Source organism: Phaenicophaeus curvirostris, chromosome 8 (genome assembly GCF_032191515.1).
Source record: "Phaenicophaeus curvirostris isolate KB17595 chromosome 8, BPBGC_Pcur_1.0, whole genome shotgun sequence".
Taxonomy (NCBI): domain Eukaryota; kingdom Metazoa; phylum Chordata; class Aves; order Cuculiformes; family Cuculidae; genus Phaenicophaeus; species Phaenicophaeus curvirostris.
The window spans coordinates 19306399-19326498 of NC_091399.1; the positions used below are offsets into that span (position 1 = coordinate 19306399).

The following is a 20100-nucleotide window of genomic DNA, read 5'->3' on the forward strand; positions in this document are numbered from 1 at the left end:
TAGGGGTCCACGGATGTCAGGGAGGCTCCTCACTGCTCGGGAAGCGACCTGGTCAGCAGGAAGCTAAGAATGAGCAGAGGAAGCACCTCTTACCCTCCTGGTCCTCCCCTTGCAGCTTCCCATTTGGTTTTCCTCCCGTTTCAAACCTTGTGTTACATGATGCTAACGTTCTGCCCGCTCTGCTTTCTGCCTCTGCCCAAGCTCCAAACTGCATCTCAGGGCTTGCTCCTAGAGCTCCTGACAGCATCCTGCTGGGCTCAACACCTCCCCTCTGCAAGCCCACGGTGCAACCTCCCCACACCCCAATTTTGTCTTGTTGCCCAGCGATACTGAAAGCTTCATTTTCCAATTTTCACTTTCAGCCAGTGGAGATCCAGTACAGAAATGAACTTAACAGGGAAGTTATGATTGCTGTGGAGTCACTTCTCATGCCACAACACTGCTCGCTTCTGCTTCCAGCCTCACACAGCTAGCTGCTTCATACAAACAGGCTTTTCCATACTTTTATTATCCACATTTTTGTTGCTGGGGAGAAGGAGCACATCTGCAACAAATGAAAACTGCACATGGCTTTTAGAACCCTTCCTTGCTTTGCCAGAAATTGTCATCTCAAGGCAGAAATGGCAGAAGGCAATACCTAGTGGCATCTCAGCCACTTCAGTTTGTGGTCTGACATCTTAACAAACTCAACCTTACCATCCCAGTTTAAACAAAGAACTTGGGCTCTCCCTGGAATTATTGGTACCTATCCATTTTCTGCCATAGCAGCACCAACCTGCAGGTGAGGCTCCAGAACAACTTAAACCTGGTCTGGTGGCCCTTCTTTGATACTGAGATGGTTTCTCAGCTAGGAAAGCACTGGCAATTTTAAGATCCCAGAGCTCAGCTGTGTCCCACAGCTGCAGGATCACAGAACAACCAGGTGCTGTGGGACCACTACCTGTGCTACAGCCATACAGCAAAGCCTCTTACTTCTGGATATCCAATAAGGAGGAAAAAAAAAAGCAAGTAGGTCCCCTGCTGCAGCGAAAGCTACACAGCAAAGTATCTTGCCTCATTCTGTCACAGCTTGTCATCACTGAATGCCAGTATTTTGATATAGAGAGAGATTTAAATTTATTAGGTTGGGTTGTTTTCTTTTTTTTCAGTTGCCTCTGGTCTATCTGGCTAGTGTGCAGTCTTAATCCACCAGTAAGCTAGGAATCATGATGCTGGGATGCCACACACCTCACTATGCCACAGCAACGCACTCAACATCAGCAAGGCAGAGCTATGGCTTTGATTATTTGGGGTTTTTTTTCTGAATACATTCCAGATAGTACAAGGTATTATTTTTAATTAGTGCATGATGATGAAAATTAACTCATTGACGTGTTCAGAAGGAAAAATATTTCACCTTTGCTTAAATGGTTGACCAAAATAACTACACTGCTAGCAAAATATGATAAGCCCCCCACCATTTTCTTGCTTGCAATTCCAGAAATCAGCCACTGCTACATTTAAATAGCTGCAAAAGAATATATTATGCTGCCCACAGTACACTAACAACACAGTGCATCAGCATTGCCGGATCTGAGCTGGAAAATAGGGGCTAACATTGTTAGAAGCAAAAGTAAGAGTGAGTATTTAATACGCAGTATGTTTTTAGCAAGGCCAGGCAGCTTAAAAGGAAAGAGAGAGAGAGAGAAAGAAAGGAAGTATAAATCCTTGTCATGATAATTCCTTACTCTGAAGAAGTTTAGGAATACAAAAGCACAGGCAACCTCCGTACAGGACTCCAGCGCAGGTTTCAATACGTGACTGTTTGCATTGCTGGTTTGCTTTTGAAACTTCAGCCTCTCTAAAATACAGGCTTGCAGCTTGGCACTGTTGTATTTCAATCACTCACTTGGACGAGGAATACAATGTCATAAATAAAAGGCGCTAAGACCATATATTTCTGTGGAGATGTTAAATCAAAGAGAACAACCCAACAGGCTCCTGGGGCTGGGAGGCTGACATGCACTCCAGCTGTTTATATTTCCTCTATGGGACATTTGTTCATTTTAACTTCTACACTTCTGCGCAGGTTGTCAGAGTCACAATTCTAAAAAATTGGAACTCTCACTCCGGATCTGGCATTTTGTTTTGTGCTTTACAATAAAGTGCAGCTGCAAAGGGGAAAACATCCTATAATTTATCAAGCATAAAATAATATAAATTTATCAAATTTATATTTTTTTGATAGGAATGGTTGGACTCGATGATCCGGTGGGTCTCTTCCAACCTGGTTATTCTATGATTATTCTATGATTCTATGATTAAGCTTGTCCACGGGCTGAATCCCAGAGCACCATCGCTGACAGACCCACCAGCACAGCACTCCAAGGCCTGGTGTGTGTATTACTTGCTAGAACAAAGCATCCTCAGGGTATCTCTGACAACTCCATCCTCTGGCCACGGGCACATGGCAAACAAACGCCAGCTCCTGCTGTCATGTTAGCAGCAGAAGTTACACACACCAGTTTATTCATCCACTCCCTCATTTAAACAAGAGCCAAGGGATGGCAGCGTTACCCTCACAGCACTGAGGGCTTGCACTGCCCACGACCCTGCGTTCTTTTAAAAACAGTAAGTATAAATAAGAAATTGAATTAGAGTCACTGCTCAGAGCGTAACAGTCTGTACAACAAAGCAGGTAAGCAACACACTCCCTGCTACTTGGCGTGCTAGGGCTGAGCTATCTTGCATAGAATAAAATTGATAAACAGTTCCATGTGCAAAGACAGGGACAGAAAGGCAGCAAATAACCTAGGGACAGCTCTGTTTATGAGCAGGACCTATATCAAGCGCTTCAAGCATCAGCACGCTTTCCTCATGAGAAGGTACAGAGAAGCAAAGGATGCAACACTATCCACCTTTATTGCAGGAGAACAGGGAAATTTAGTTCAGGCTTGTAGCGTGATATTTCACTGCCTTGTACAACAGGGACAAGAAAACATCCCTGTGCTAGTAAGAAAAATTGCTTCTGGAAGGAGGCTCCAAAAGCCAGACACTCAAGGCCTAACTTGCGCACGTAGTAAGCTGCTGTTTTCCCAACTTGGATAAAATAAGGTGGGTCACTGCCTGCAGCCTTGCATGTACGAGCACAGCGCACAACCTGCAGGCTGCTGATCACTCCCTCCCACAGGAAGGCTGTGTCTGCACTGACTCCGCTTGCAGGATCGCGTCTGACCTAGCCAGGCAAAATCATTCCTCTGTGCGTGCAGATCTAACCCCTCTGTGGACAAACACCAAGCTATCCCATGCCCCAGGGTGGTTCACAAAAACCCAGCTCTGCAGCTTTCCCAAACCCGGAGGACGCTGCAGTCTTACATGTCGCAAAGACAGAAGCCTGGGGAGGATAAATTTTTGGGTTTGCTTCTAACTTTTAGTGCTTCTTTTTGTGTTAAAAGAAGAAAAAAAATACAAGATTGCTTTTTTGTTGGTGCTGGGTTTTGTTTTGATTTTTTTGTTGTTGGTTTTTGTTTCTCAGAGGGGAAGAGCCTGATCAGAGTTTATGAATTATCTCAGTGATTTGCTTCTTCCAACACGGCCATCAATTGAAATAAGAGCTTTCTATATATATACACACATACAGCCAACAGTGCAGTTTGTTTTCTGCATTGTGTTACAATTTTTATTCTTAAGTGCAATTATTAACGTTTGGGTCAAACCAAACAACAAGTCAAACATGAAATTTGCCGAGGGTGAACTGACACACAAGAGTCTCTCTAAACCTAAAAAGAAAGGGGAGCAAAGACCCTGGCAGCAGCGCTGTGCAGCTCCCAGGAGCACAGCCGGCTCCTGTCCCCAGTGTGCTGCATTAGCAGGGCACGGGAAGGCAAGCTTTAAGGAGCACAGCCATAATTCGATTAGTCTCCACTTTACACGATGCAATTAAATTGCTTTTATGCTACAAAAGAAAAAGGCACCGTTTTCAAAGTTTTTGACCTCGCGGTACGGCGAGCTATAAATTGAGACATATACCCAAACTAACTGCACAGCAGGTATGTGAACACACGGGTCTCTTCCCTTCCCACTCTTCCCATCCCCCTTGTAATCCTGCCCACACTACTCTGCTGCTCTTTCCCAACCACAAGCAGTGGCCGCTTGGACAGATTATCAAGGGAGACATCTGTTTGACAGCCAGAACAGAAAAAGAGATGGGTGCACTCGTTTTGTTTACAGACCATAGCCTTTCTAATGCATTTCTTCATTTCCCATCAGCCTGCGATATTAACCAAGAAATCCATCGATTTCAGCCTGAAACTACAGCATGAGCTACTATTCACTAATATAATTCTTAGAAGTCGACCAAACACAAAACTTGTAAACTCCAAAGGAGCAAAGCTTCTTGCTCCAGATATAAACAGGCCAGACCCGAGTCCAAGTTTAAGATAAATTCAGGTTTGGATTTCCAAATGCCTATTTTAACATCATTGGACACAGAGTTTACATTTGAGCCACTACAGGAATTCTAACTTGCTTTGGAGATCTTAAGTACAAGAGGCTCATCAATGTAAATCAACAGGTAAAATAATTCAGCAACACCTGGTGCAACCTACAAAAAGCATCCATACAAACGTGGCTCCTCTGCACTCTGCAAATTGTTTCCCCTGCTTTTCACTGTATCCTCAAATCACAAATTCTCTCTTCCACATTTACGTTTTCACTTGCTTGTTGCATTTAAACTGTGATGGAGACAGGTAATTTCAAGAGAAAGAAGGGGGCATGGAGGCCAGCCCTGCGCACAGGGGAGCGGGCAACCCACCTTATCAAACATTGCCCCCTGCAGTACTCACTGCAAAAACACCCACTGGCTACTGGACAAATCCATCTGCTCTATGCCTACAGGTTTGCCAGCTTACTGGACTGCTCTGAGCCCGCAGCAATAGTGCATTTGCTGGTTTATTCACTCTGAAGTTTGTTTTCTTTTCCACAAGACTGACTGGTTATTTCCCAGGGGTCCTCCCCCAGCTGCTCCCAGCTCTGTGACCCTGTGCTCCCATGCCAACACAACAATTTTTCGCTCGTATTGACTACCTGGTCGAGAGGATGGAGAAATAAACCCTCCTTTGCTCAAACAAGGCACAGAACAGTAGCTGAAAAATACAGGCAGCTTTCTCCCCTGCAGGCAGCAGCGCTAGAATTCCAAACATTCAAGAGCTTAAAAAGATATTTGGTGAACGTCTATTTTCTTTGAACTCCTGCTCTTGTCACACTTTCCCTTAGAGACACCTCTGATCTTCAGATTCCCAATATCTAACTTTCCTCATTACACAGCAGGAACCTTACTAAGCACATTGATGGTGAAGTCACATCAAACAAGTTAAAATGCCAACTTTTTTTTTTTAATACAGAAATAGAAAATCATGAACTCCTCCTGCGAGTTTCAGCAGTCAAAGCGAATAGAAAGAAGGCCTGTAAGTGTTTGGGGAAGGATGCCACTGAAGTTAATAGCGTGACAACCTGTTGAGATTGGAACTGGTAAATGTGCAATGTAAGAAATAGAAGAAGGAAATATTTAGAAACAAGAGATGCCAAAACTGCAATCAGTAAATGGAAGGCTAAAACTGATGAGCAAATCTGGATGCTTTTTTTATTATTTATTTTTATTGTTTAAGCTGTGCCATATAACCATCTTGTTACAAGGAACAATCAATAAGAGCTCCTGACCGCCTCACTGCGGAATCGTGTACACACCTCCACCTACATCTCCTGCACCAAGAACTCAGTTGAAGATGTGTCCAATGCTGCCGAGCAAAAGAGGTGCTGTCCCACCCCCACCTCCTATGGCTTCAGAGGTTTGAAAGATCTGGATGCTTACAGTCCATGGGGAATTGTGACATCAAACACACAACAGAGATTAGGATGATAGACTCGGGGGGGAACTAAGAATGTCTCAAAGATGGCAGTTGTTAGAAGTGCCCAATTATACAGCACAGAAAGCGATGTACATGAGAATAAAGTTAATTGCCTAAGACTGCAAGACAACCAGCTCATAAAGACGAACCTCCTGCAATCACCAAACCCATGTCCAACACCGTAGGATAGCACCACGACAGCAGAGCTACAGCAAGAGAGGGATGAACAGGGGTCAGAATAGGCTGCAGGGGGCTGGTAGAGACAGCAGATGAATCATAGAATCATTGAATAACCAGGTTGGAAGAGATCCACCAGATCATCAAGTCCAGCCATTCCCATCAATCACTAAACCATGTCCCTCAGCACCTCGTCCACCCGTCCCTTAAACCCCTCCAGGGAAGGTGACTCAACCCCCTCCCTGGGCAGCCTCTGCCAGTGCCCAGTGACCCTTTCTGGGAAAAATTTTTTCCTAATGTCCAGCCTAAACCTCCCCTGGCAGAGCTTGAGGCCATTCCCTCTCGTCCTGTCCCCTGTCACTTGGGAGAAGAGCCCAGCACCCTCCTCTCTACAACCTCCTTTCAGGTAGTTGGAGAGAGCAATGAGGTCTCCCCTCAGCCTCCTCTTCCCCAGACTAAACACCCCCACCTCTCACTGCTAAAGTCACACCAACAGCAGCAAAAGCCACCCAAAGCAACGTATCATTTGCTGCCAGTAAAGCAGGGAGATGGCAGGTGAATGTATAAGAAACAAAGCACCTGGGACACATCTACCTCCCTAAAGGACCCAAAGCAGCGGGGACGCGTTGACGGCATGAAACATTTCTGTTTAAGGATTGAGAATGCAAAAGAATGGCTTCATAAATTATTTTCTGTTCTAGAAGAAGAGTGAATAGACTTGAAGGACAGGTGATGTCTCTGAAATATGCAAATAGAGCTGAGCTGGTCCAAGCAATTACCTTTCCATTGCCTGGAATTTCAGACTGAAAGGAATGACTCACAAGAAAGAATGAGAAACAGAAGATGCTATAAAGGTAGGAGATGACGAAGAAAGACTGCGTCAAGAGGAGAATGGAGACAAGCATGGAAGAGTATAGTCCTGACCTACTACGAGATGATCTTGAGAAAAGGAACAAAACCTGCAACACAAAACATGTAAGACCATGCCAAAACAAAAGGACTTAACTGCAAAGCATCAAGAAAAGCAACTGTGATTATTGGTTCTAGACTTCTGGGATCAAGATAAATACAGCAAGGAGATTCCTGTAGCTTCAAGAATGCAAAATATCCTTTAGGGTTTTAAGATTTTAAAGATTTCCTAGCAAACAAAACTGCTGAAAATAAACACAGTGTGATTATTTATTTCCAGGTTTTAGACTGAAGGAAATAATCGGACATGACTATCAGGCAGCCTGCTAGCAGCAAAGGTGAAGAAACTAAAACACATGAGCAACAGCCATGGAGATGAGCCAACTGACGTGCCTCTGCTCTCGAAAGTGGCATTTCATGGAGCAGAGCCCGGCTGTGTCACTGTCTCTCCACAATCAGCTGTCTCCTAAAGCGTGGGTACTCCAAACTCTATGCAGGAGTACGAAGCAGCAGGTCAGATTTTGGCTGCTACAGGTGCTCTCAGTGCTTCTGAAGGCAAATTATGGGTTCTCCTCCTGTATTAGAATGCTTCTACTTTGCCTTTTTATTCCACCCCAAACAAGGAAGGTTTACTAACTTACAGCAATCACAGCCTGATGCTGAAAATTACTCACACAGAATCTGCAAGGTCAACATGAAAGAATGAACTGATGAAGAATTAAAAAAAAAACAGGAATGAAGAAAAGGATCTGTTTGGACTGCATAAGAATGCTGCATTTAGTGCTGTTCAATTTATTAAGAAAAATACTGACAGCCTCAAAGCTGCAGAACAGCAGCAAATCTGCCAAGAAAAAATGAACCTATGAAAAAGATAAGCTGTTTCTCAGCTCTAGATTTTGCACGTGTAGCACTAAAGGATCAAGACATTAAAAACCCTTTGTGAATATATGAAACATGAACTGAAGATAAGAGTCAAGAACAGCTTTAAAAGAAGAGATAAACTGTTGAAGAGAAAATCTATAGGTAATACTAAGAAAGCTTTACAACAGCAAAATTCACGAAGCTGCACAATGAGAAATTAAACACCTTTGTTTGCAGTTACTATTTATGATTCATAATGATCTGAAAGCCAAACTTTTCAAGCTGGTACCAAGCACTTTATACTGCTTCTAACCACATAGGAGGAGTACTTCATTCTTGATCTACTGAATCTAAGAATTCAAAGGATCCCAGCAGATGAGCATGTAAAGAAGACATAAGGACAGTGATGGAGCCCCTTGTAAAGCACCCACAGATCTTTTCCATAAATCCAATTTGAAATTTGAATCCTAGAATAGCTATTATTCTCCCTCCATCCCCGACACACATCTCTGCAGCATTTCAAAGAACAGAGCTCCCTCTCGTGGCTCTACAGGATAGATGTGGTAGGAAAAAATATGGTACGGATCAGAGAGAGGACCCCGATAGGATTTTGGTTGTATCAAAGTGGAATTAAAAGGTAATTTTAATTCGTTTAAAGAAAGAAATGTCAGTTATACATTAATGTAAACTTTTCAATTACATTGTCTGCTAATGCATCTTCTGCTAGGCCTTTCTGCACCTAAGCATATTCCTTCAACGACAAGCAATCAGATCTCCTAACAGGTTTTCCAGCTCAGCCATAAGCAAGGCACAGGAAAAGGAAAGATTAAGGATGAGACGTGTGGCACCTGTGCAGCAGTGCAGGGACAGTAAAGCAGATAAAGCCCTATGGATTTTCCTCAGTGTTATAGCTCCATGCACTGAGGCTGCACAGAGGAAAAAAAAAATCACTGGCTTTGAAAAGCCAAGAAATATACGTGTAGTTACACGAGTGAGGGAAGCACAGCTATTTAAACACTGCAGCAAAAGCCTGTGAAGAAAGAAAAACCACATTTCTTTAAACCATGCTGAGAACTCAGCCCTGCTGGAACTTCTGAAGTCCAGCAGTGCTCTCCTGCAAGCGCACACTCCTTGCATCAACCATGCAAAAAGGGAGGACGAAGCAACCAATGAATGAGTGAACCCACTCGTGCAGCAGCATCCCTCAGTATGGTCCAGTTTCTGCTGATTCCTGGGGACTGGCTTGTGCAGGGACAGCAAAGGGAAGGAATATGCTCACGTGCATTTACTCCTCACCTCAGGGGCAGAGGGGAGAAGCCGTGCTGCAAACCAACCTTTGTTCGCTACGTGGCTTCTTTAAAATATTTATTTTAAAAATATAACAGATTATTCCACTTTCCTGGTTGACAGCTTTGCAACCTGAGGGTGACACCTGTGACAATAATTATTTCACTGAAGCAGGAAGGTAAAGGGATCCCCAAAGCTAAGCCTGTCACCATGCATGGGAAGTCTTCTGATGAACAGAAGCTCTGCTCATAAAAATCAGGAAGGTGTTAGGTGGGGTTTTTTTGTTTGTTTTTTTTTTCATTGTTTAACGAATATTTGTTCCACTTCACACTGCCAGACACTTTCTTCATTCAGGATTCCACAGAAATGATGTTACTTCTGGACAAGAATTCATACAGAGTGCTGCTTAATTTTGCTAAAGCAATTTTCCCCCAAGGGCATTAAAAAGGGATTCCTCTAAATGACGTTTCTTCTGTGCTGCAAAACCAGTATCAACGCCACGAAACATGGACTAGTGAAGAAAAACCAATTACTCTACAGTCTCCAGAACAGCATCAGAAGACAACCAAGGATCAAATTGTTGATTCGCAGGCTTGTGCTCACAGAAGATTTTGCTTCCAAAGTGCAGGATCAAAAAAAGAATCAATTTCCTACCTTGCCTTCAGCATTTTACTGTTAGTGAAATATCTCCACTCTATCTCCAGCCAAAGGCAGTACTTTTTCTAAAGAGCAAACCTCTTTAAAAATTGTACAAAAACCAGTCTATAAACAGGGAGGTATCCTTAAATAGTCAATCAAGTAATAAATCTGGTAGATGAAAGACAGATTAATTAAAATGACAGCACAGTCCTCCTGTAAGACACACGTACAGGACTTAAAAATCACTTGTTATGTTGGAGGACCTAATCATAATCAGATTTGGTAATTTGCTGCATCGAAACAAAAAGAAAACATTTTTAGAATTGATCATTCAGTCCATGTCACTCTCATGGAGATTACTTTGTATTGATCAACATTTAAATAGTAGTTGAAAAGAGAAAGACAAGAAAAGGATAAAAAGTATGCTAAATACAGCATGAACCAATAAAAGCAACACAAATTAGATCACGCTGGCCAAACCAACCCTGTGCATGCGCTTGCTGTAATGAAGATAATTACGAAAGGAAGAGATTTAAGTCATAACAAAAGAAGAGTTTTAAAAATGAATTTAGACTTTAATCCGCTCAAAATGAAGTTTGCCATGCAGCAATTAACATCTGTGTGGAGCTAAACCATTGTGAGCTTCAGAAAGACAAAAAAGCTGGTTTGTTTCCTGAACACTGTTTTCATGTTTCGTACCTGCGGATTCCAACTGGGATCCAGTTTTTTCACAGTAGCAACATACTCCTGCATAGCTTGATGAGGGCTGGTGTCTCCCAGGGCTTTCCAAGCCTCCCTAGGAGAGAAAGCAAAACATCAGTGAGCCGCTGGAAGACAGCGCAATGTGTTTTTATAGCGTGTTCAGTGGAAGACAGTGAACGGATTCATCTAAGCCTTTCCAGGGTGCACAAACCCATCTTTCGTTCAGTTTGAAATGGTCGGCTTTTCTCTGCAGCCATGAATGGCCACTGTCAGCGTGGCATCCTGCAGTGAAAGGATCCCTCAGGGGATCCTGATATAGGCTGAAACATGGTTTGTGTTCTCAAAGGTGTACTATTTTCACAATTTTTTTGTTGGATGCAGGCTAATTCCAGATGAACAAGGTATTTACGGGAGGAGTCTGGTATTTCACATCTGCATCAGGCAGAGCAGCAAATATTCCCCCATTAAACAAAGGATTTTAAAGCCAGTTCAGTGGCAAACTCTGAGTTGATATTCTCTAGGTCCACCATCAGTTAACAGATGAAACAAGATGTAACAAAAAGTAGAGCCAGAAGTTGCTAGGAATTGCAAGGATTTCCTCTTACCATTTCTGTTTTCCCTCAAAATCAAAGAAGCCTGGCTTGGGAGTGTTACAGGTTCCAAATCTCACCTAAAGAAAAGAAATTTCCTTCTGTTAGAACAAACCAGAGGGAAGGGTAGTCACACCAGAAAATACTGAAAGAGTCAGAACCCAGTAAGTTTGCTCTTGGGCCAGCGGAAAGGTTTGTGAGGGAAAGAACTGACACAACTCAACCCGATTTTACCCTTAATTTAGCCCTCTCATAGTTATCAGTGTCTCTGCATCCCTGTGTTTTCTTTGTGAGATGCAAGGGAAGCAATTTTGTTCTGCTGCTCATTTCTTTTGCATGTATTACCCAACATGGATAACCAGCGAGTGATTTCTCACTTAATGTTATGTTTATTACCCAGTCAAATGCCTCGTGCTCCACCAGTATCAAGAAAAATTCTGTTGATTAGGGTTTCTACAGAGATGATTCATTAAGGCTGAAATTCACCTGCTTCCGCACAAAGCTCAAGTAAACAGACTTTGCTTAATTATATTCAAGGTCCTCTGGAAGGCAAGGGGACAGACTCAGAGCAAAGGAATGCCAGGCAGCTTCTGAGTTTGGTCCGAGGCATCTGGCTGCATAGGAAGCTCTGCATCAGAGACAAGTCAGAGCCTGAGCAGGAACACCAGGGGTGAACCAGGCTGTCAGAAATTAAGAAGCAGAGGGAGAAATGAGAATCACAAGGAGGCAAGGGAACGAGCTAGAATTGGTGGATGAATAAATGGAAAAAAAGTCTTAGGAGTAAAATGGACTTAGTGCCAGTGGGATTCAAGCACTTTTACGCAGGGTTGTAGTGACGGGACAAATACAACGCCCTTCCTCTCGGAGCAGGGAAGGCTCAGAGTTATGAGCTCACCCACAGAGGGGAACACAGAAGATTGACAGGGGCTTTGCCTCCCCAGGGTTCTGGTGGCACAACCACATCCCTGCTGCGAGGCCAGCGCTGACAACTGCCTCAAAACCAGAGTGATTAGCAAGCTGAGATTTGGGTAACAGAGATATTGTGGAAGCCGGCTCAGGAGAATGGATAAGTGAGTGTGCCTCTGCCCTGCCTGGAAGAGCTAGGGAACACAGGTCAGGACCCACCACATCCAGCTGTTATCAGTGCCCCTTTCTTACAGAAAATAAAGCCCTTTGCACACAGGCATCATTGGCAAAACGAGTCTAATGCAAACAAAACCACCATTGTGACAGGGAATGAATCGGCACAAAACATGGTGTTTGCTTTGGGCTTTTTTAATCCTACAGAGATGGTGAAAGGCTGTAGGAGCCGGAGTCCAGAGCAGAACCACAGCTCCAAATGCAGCAGCCCCTGGGAAATAATGATCACACCAAGTCCCCATAACACAGGGGACAGCCCCACGCAGAGGCAACCCAGCACGGACAGGGCTCTGGAGGTGGGGAAAGGCTGCTGGTGGAATGTTTTGTTAGCCCAGCAAAATAAAACTGCATCCATCAAATGTTTTATGAAATACGCTCAAGTGTTCAGGCAGGTGAAGTGCTTAAATCAACTAACAATTCTTCACCTTAACAGGGTGGGGATTTTATGCTGAGGATGGAATCATTAATCAGTCTTTAAAGAGAGCATGCCCGGGCTGAGAGATATTTATTAGTTACACTACGTTTTCATTTAAAGCGTTAGAGGAGATGAGTGACTGTAACCAAAATTAATTTTCTGTACATCTGACTGTCTCCCAGTGAGCAATTCATTCAAATCAGAACATCTTAGCTGGCCTTTAAAACAACATATTGCATTTCATGAAGAAACAGGAGAAAGGGCTAACAACAGTTGAGTCTTGTAAATCAGTCACAACTCATGCTGTACAGTAAATGGTTTCTCCTCAGAGGTAGACTGGACCACTTGTCTTAAAAAAACAAAACCAACATGGAAATAAAATGCACATTCATTACCTGTGCAGAAAATGCCTGCCTGGGAATTCTTTAGCTTAACATTTAACCTGTAAAAATTGGCCAAGTTGGATAAAAAAAAAAAAAAGAAATCTCATCTCTCTTAATCTCTTGATATTAATTTTCCACTACCATCATCAAAGCACAACAGCAGCTTCCTCTCCTCAGATTTGGCATTCAAAGGCTGTTCCAGCAGTGGGAAAGACTGTTAGTAACATCAATAGTAATACAAATCAAGAAACAGTAGTTAAATTTCATCCATTAAGCGGGGGGGGGGGAAGTGCACTTGTGCCCCACCTGCTATTTCAGTATATATTTAAAAGGCTTGCAATGGGTTTGTTGGAAAGAAAATAAAGGTTTTGGCTTCCCTCTTCTTGCTGCAAGACTCCATAAGGCATCAGAAACCAAAGAGGAATCCAACATTAGAAGGGACCCAAGCCCAAGAGCTGAGGAAGGGGAGTTTTAGCTAAACACGTCAGTGCAAACTCGTGGCAAACACTGCAGCAAGGAATTTTGTGAAGGATCCTACTTGCCTGCTACTTCACTGGTTTTCTCTATAACAAGCAGAAAGACAAGAGTCCCTATTGGTATTTCAAGTCAGAGTTTCTTATTCTATGTCCACAAAATAATTACTGCTGGTCTCCAGGGGGCTGCCTGGTCACTTGATGCTTTGCTCTCCTCATTTACAGTTCATCAGCCGCATTAAAAAAAGACGACAGCCAGAATGCATTAAATACTTTCCTAGCACTGCTTCTGCATGCAGTCGCCAGCAGGGATTACGCTCATGAATCGTACAAAGACGACCCAGGCAGCTCCAAATGGGAAGTGTCTGCAGACGTCTCCACTTGTGGCCAAAATGGAAATTTAGAAACCTTGGATGAAGCCTTCACCTGAGCGCTGAAGGACACAAAGTTTAGAAGAGCGTTTGGATAGACATACCCTCAGAGATGTATTACTGCCTCGTACCATCCCTGCACAGCTTCACCTGCTGGTCCAGGCGATGAGAAACCTTGAGAGTCCCCTTACCTGCTACTCCACAACTCCTGGCAGTGGTGGGAAAACAGCTCTTTGCTAATTTTTCAACTAATACATTTATACAGCAAGGAGTTCCAGCCAGATATTCGTAAATCTTGTAAGGTCTTGTATATCTGCAGCCTCCCTACAGAGCAGTAACAAGAACAGAACTCATCTCCACGGACAACAGGACAAAGCAAGCTGAATTTCTTTGGCAAGACAGGAATTCCTGCCTGTTTCTGCACAAAGCTCTGCCTCATTAACCTGCCCCAAGCCATGGAAAAGCCCTGGACTCAACTGACTAAAAGTGGGGTGTCAGGAAGAACAAGGAAGCTTCAGCCACAGAGGGCAAGGGGTGCTGGCCCTGAGGACCAAGGGGCTGCACGCTCCAGCGAGCACGATGCTGAGTCAGTGCCATCACACGGCTCTGAGAATGGGAAGCTGCAGGCAGAAAGTCCCCTGTTCAGGGCAGATTTGTGGCATTGTGTTAACCAATATTTGAAAGATGTCATGCAAAAATGGGATTCTGTTCTTGAGCCTACACTCAGAGACAACATGAGCCCAGCTTTGCCAGCAGCAGTGGGTTTCCAGCTTGTTTGTACCTCTCAGCATTTACGTAGGCACCAGCATATCCACCTGGCTGGGCATTTTTCTCAGCCCGATCATTTCCAGCAAGCTTTGGACTCCCTCCTGTCTCTGAACAATGACCACTGCCTTGGTCTCCGTCACCACACTTTCTGAACCTCATTTCTCTGTGTCCTCAACACGACAGGCAGGCGCTGTCTTCGCTTCACCACTGCAGCCTCAAGGCACAGACAAGTGATTTGCCCAAAACTACACAGAAAGGAGAGTGAGAAACAGAAAATCAGTCCCAGTCCAGAGCCCTACCAACTGCTCTGTTCTTCCTCCTGCTCTGGGGCAGAGTCGTAAACTCAGCAACATCTTCTAAAAACCTCACTGGAGATGACAACTAAGCAATTCCCTTATTTTCAAGTCTCTGACACATAAACAAAATCAGAGAGAAAAGTAATAAAATCCTGAAATGGCCTCCAATAAAAGGTAATAAAATTCCAGGAAAATGCCTATATACCCAAACAGTTTGAAATAAATAATATACAGTATTTTAACAGAGAGCTCAGCTGTTACTGTCACCTCTTTTATGATGGCGCTGTGTCTTAAATCAAAGCCTTTAGTGACATAAAACACTAAACTGAGGAAAGACAAGGATGCCAAATCAAGGACAGTGGACAGATCTGAGTCAGCACCTTTTGTGCGCGAGCGATACTACTGTCCACCAGCGTAATATATCAGCAGCCCATTATGCATACTGATACGGCTGCGATAATTAAATACAGAAAACTGGTATTAAGTGCCCTCATTTTGATTTAGAGCATAAAATGCTGCAAAACTCCAACTTAGCAAAGTATAATCCTGCAGTAGCTGTGCTAGCAAACTTCTCCCACTGCCAGCGCTGCCCTCTCAGGCACTGGGCTAACACGGGCAGCACCAGGCAGCCAAAGGCACAGAAACCCAGGAGCCAAGCACAGCCTGGAACCAAGCAGCGCAGTGGCATTTGCTTTTGCATCCTGCTCAGGCAGAGACAAGAAGACAGAAGCACCCTTTTCCCCTCAGCTGGAGGCTACTGGAATCTGTGCAGGTGCAGTGTTAATTATCAGCTTTTTCTGACTTGTATCAAAACTTGAGAAATAGGTGCCGATTTAAGTAATTTTTAACATCAAGCACCTTGCTGGTCTTACAGAGCTAACACCAGGAAACACTCTGGACTCTGAAGACAACCACGAGCTGACAGGCAAGTAATGTCTTCCCATTCCCACCTAGGACAGCTACAGAACACTTGCAATAGAGCAAAAAATAAGAGGCTACTTGCAACGTATCTCCTGAGAATACAGGCAAAAAAAAAATACATAAGAGAAGAAACTCCCTTTCTTTTCATCTCATTCTAGGCAAGGTTTTGTTATTCTTAAAAGTTCTCCTACTATTTTTTCCCCACCCCCCTTTTTATTAAAAGGGGAAGGATAAACCCGTAGACCTGTTTAAGCACTAGAAAAATCTGAAAACAAAACCATGTGTGACCAGTCTGGTTTTAATACAATTAATAGTCTGCAAACAACAGCCTAGGAGCCACCAGACTACAGGATAATTAAATCATAGAATCATAGAATCACCAGGTTGGAAAGGACCCACCGAATCATCGAGTCCAACCATTCCCATCAAACACTAACCCATGTCCCTCAGCACCTCGTCCACCCAGCCCTTAAACCCCTCCAGGGAAGGTGACTCAACCCCCTTCCTGGGCAGCCTCTGCCACTGCCCAATGACCCTTTCAATGAAATATTTTTTCCTAACATCCAGCCTGAACCTCCCCTGGTGGAGCTTGAGGCCATTCCCTCTCGTCCTGTCCCCCGTCACTTGGGAGAAGAGGCCATAGGGCATTAAAAACTGAAAGCACTTCTAAGTGGCAGTAGCAGGACACAGTATGGGAGGAAAATCACGTGGAAGATGTGCACAACTTCAATCACTGATCCAAAGAGGTGGGATTCAGTTTTCAAGTTTTAGTTTTCCAGGTGTAACAGCGCTTATGATTTTTCTGTTTCTTGAGTTTAGGTGATTATCAAGCGTCTTTTGTATCCCAAACGGCGCTTTTTTGATTTGTTTTATGTAAATTCTCCCACAGGAGCAGCAAAGGAGTTGCACTATCTATTCCTGTAGGACTCAGCCTAGAGCTTGCTCAGTTCCCAGGAATTAAATGGCAAAGGGAGCCACGATCCACATTCTAACTAGACCAACCAGTTTAATTTCCCAGCCCACTCTGAAGCCGTCCGCAGACAGACCTGCACAGGCACATCCTTTTGCAGTGGCATCAAACCCCAAAGATATAACACTCACACTGACGTGATTACTGTGGTTCCCCGGTATCTCTGATGGGAAATGAGTGCTGGTGCTCACTGTGCCCTACAAACCATTCCACCTCCTTCTCCCAGCCACCTCCCCACGCCGGGACCCCCGCACAGCAGCCCAGTCCCTCGAGGACACAGCGGCCACTTGGACAGGCCACCAATCCACCGCTGCCTTGTCCCAGCCAGGAACAGAGGTCAAAGCTCTTAAAGCTCAGCTTGACAGGGTTCTGGGCCATCTCATTTAAACTAGAGATCACCTAAAAGGTTGTATCCTAAAAGGTTGTATCGGATGATCCCTGTCGTCCCATCCAACTTGGGTTTCTGTGATTCTAAATCCTCCACGCTGATGCCTGACTGCAATCCATGGCACAAACAGAAGTCTCTGTGGGAGAGGTGAAAGGCTCAGCGCTAGGACGGGGTGAAGACTGTGACTCATGCAATGAAGTGAGCTGGACGCTGCTTCACTAGCCTTGGTCTGCCTTCAACATAGCCAATGCCAGTGGCTCCGCACTAAACACCAGGCTCCCCACATCCCTGCTTCCCACAGCCCTGACACTGATGCCGAAAATTCCAGCAAATAAACTCTCTAAGATTTGTTCAGGAGTTTTAGAAAGCCAGCGTCCTTTATCAGGCCTGGGCATCACGAGGCAGTGATCCCCATCAATCACGCGCAGCAAGACAAGAGCCGTTACAGAACTGATTTCCTGCTTACAGGCACGTGTTTAAATTTTCACAGAAATCTTATGCATATTCTATTACATTCCAAGATCTAATTTTTATGTTACTATGAACTTCACAACAGTCAAATCTCTTGCTAATTTTGAGCTTTGGCTGCAGCTCTGCCTGACCTTGCATTTGTGATAGGGAGAGGCTGCAAACAGAGACGATTATAGAAACAGATGCATCTGCTCAGCACAGATCACACCGAACAAAAGAAGTTATCATCTCCAGAGAATGAATAGGGTCAGGAAAAAAGAAAGAAAACTGAAAGAAAACCTGCTCTTGAAGGAAAAAAAAAACCCTGCTCTCAAAGGAAAAAAAACCCACCTGCTTTCAAAGGAAAAAAAAACCTGCTCTCAGAGAGACATTCGGTATAACTTTTAAAAAATACAGTTACTTGGATGAACTTTAGTTTAGCTTCAATCAAAATATTCCAGTTTTTGTAATAGTAACTCCTTTTTCTATCAACACGGTATAAAGAAATCACGCTCTCTGAAGGATGTTCTAACTTTCAAAAAATACCAATACTTAGATGAAACTTTAGTTTAAACCAAGAACATTCCACTTTTTTTTTGTACCAGTGATGCTGTGAAAAAGCCAAACTCAATAATCAATGCCAATTTGATTATTAAGCAAGTATTGCTTTAATACATAATACAGGGAATCATTTCACCTAATGTGTGTGCCCACTGAGGCTGGTTACAGGACTTTTATACTGGTTAAACATCCATATTACGTAGATTCTGGAAAACACTGACTACGTATTTGGGAAATATTGGTTAAACATAAATAGAACTCATTATCATATCTTATCACCCACTCTTGAATGTATATCACAGTTCATTTGTGTCTTCAGAATCCTCTGATACTCTTTATCTTACCTTCATCATTGTGTCCTCTTGGTGAACTCAGGATTGTCCTTGTTTCAACTAATAAACAAGCTAAACTCCTGTTACAATCACATCCTTTGTTACTGCAAGCTGGCCAAGATTTGATTCTTATTATTCTTAATGATTTATTCCTTCCTTCAATTCCTAGAATGATAGAATAGTCTGGGTTGGAAGGGACCTTAAAGATCATCTAGTTCCAAATCCCCCATCATGAGCAGGGGAGGGAGGGTGAGGGAGGGGATTCTGCCCCGCTGTTCCTCTCTTGTGAGATCTCATCTGGAGAATTGTGTCCAGTTCTGGAATCCGCAACATAAGAAAGAGATGGAGCTGTTGGAATGGGTCCAGAGGAGGCTACAGAGATGATCGGGGGCTGGAGAATCTCCCATACAAGGATGGGCTGAGAGAGTTAGAGTTGTTCAGCCTGGAGAAGAGAAGGCTCCCAGGAGATCTTAGAGTGATCTTCCAGTACCTGAAGGGGCTGCAAGAAAGATGGGGAGGGGCTGTTTACAAGGCTTGTGGTGACAGAATGAGGGGGAATGGGTATAAACTGGAGAGGGGCAGATTTAGACTTGATAAGGAGGAATTACTTCACTATGAGAGAGGTGAGGGACTGGCACAGGTTGCCCAGGGAAGCTGTGGCTGCCCCATCCCTGGAGGTGTTCAGGGCCAGGCTGGATGGGCCTGGGGCAGCCTGAGCCAGTGGGAGGTGTCCCTGCCCAGGGCAGGGGGGTTGGAACTGCCTGAGGTCCCTTCCATCTCAAACCATTCTACGACTCTTGTGCCAACACAACGTTTAGCCCGGCCACACCGCGTGCAGCCGCCACGGGGCGGCCCGGGCCCCGCCTCACCTGCTTGTACCGGGCGTACAGGTAGAGCAGCTGCTCCTTGCTGGCTGCGGGCAGCAGGGCGGGCAGCCTCTCGGCCGCCTGCTCGAACAGCGCGTCCAGGTCGCCCCCCGGCGGCTCCGTCCCGGCCTCTTCGCCCCCCGAGCTCCCCTCGCTGCCGCCCGCCCCGGGCGCCGCCATGGCCGGGTGCGCCCTCCGCCACGGTCCCCCCGGGGCCCCGCGGTGCGCGCGAGCGGGCCGCCCGGCGGGGAACGCGCGCCGAGCACAAACGTTCCGGGGCGCGTGTCCCCTGCGACCACGCAGCAATTCATAGAATCATAGAATCACCAGGTTGGAAGAGACCCAGGGGATCATCGAGTCCAACCATTCCCATCAAACACTAAACCATGTCCCTCAGCGCCTCATCCACACGTTCCTTAAACCCCTCCAGGGAAGGGGACTCAACCCCTCCCTGGGCAGCCTCTGCCACTGCCCAATCACCCTTTCTGTGAAGAATTTTTTCCTAATGTCCAGCCTGAACCTCCCCCTCGCTGGGCAGAGCCCCCCAGCTCCGGGGCTGCCCCCCGCTCCCCCCAGCCCGCAGTGCCGCCTCGTGGCCGCCGGGGGGCGCCCGCGGGCCGTGCGGGGCGGGGGAGCCGGGGGGGGCCTTGTCCCAGCATCATAGAGGGGTTTGGGTTGGAAGGGACCTCAAAGCCCATCCAGTCCCAGCCCCCTGC

The 20100-nt window shown here is 45.0% G+C and overlaps 1 protein-coding gene across 1 annotated transcript in view; it reads right to left on the reverse strand.

Annotated features, from left to right (window-relative positions):
• The window catches only part of ACBD6 (acyl-CoA binding domain containing 6), a 90518-nt gene extending 70922 nt beyond the window's left edge, over positions 1-19596 (reverse strand). The window contains exons 1-3 of the mRNA XM_069862693.1: positions 19388-19596; positions 11066-11130; positions 10458-10554 (exon numbers count right to left, since the gene is read on the reverse strand). Coding sequence (XP_069718794.1) covers positions 10458-10554; positions 11066-11130; positions 19388-19564 — 339 coding nt within the window. The 5' untranslated portion in view covers positions 19565-19596. The remainder of the gene's footprint in view (positions 1-10457; positions 10555-11065; positions 11131-19387) is intronic.
• Positions 19597-20100: the final 504 nt, after the last annotated feature.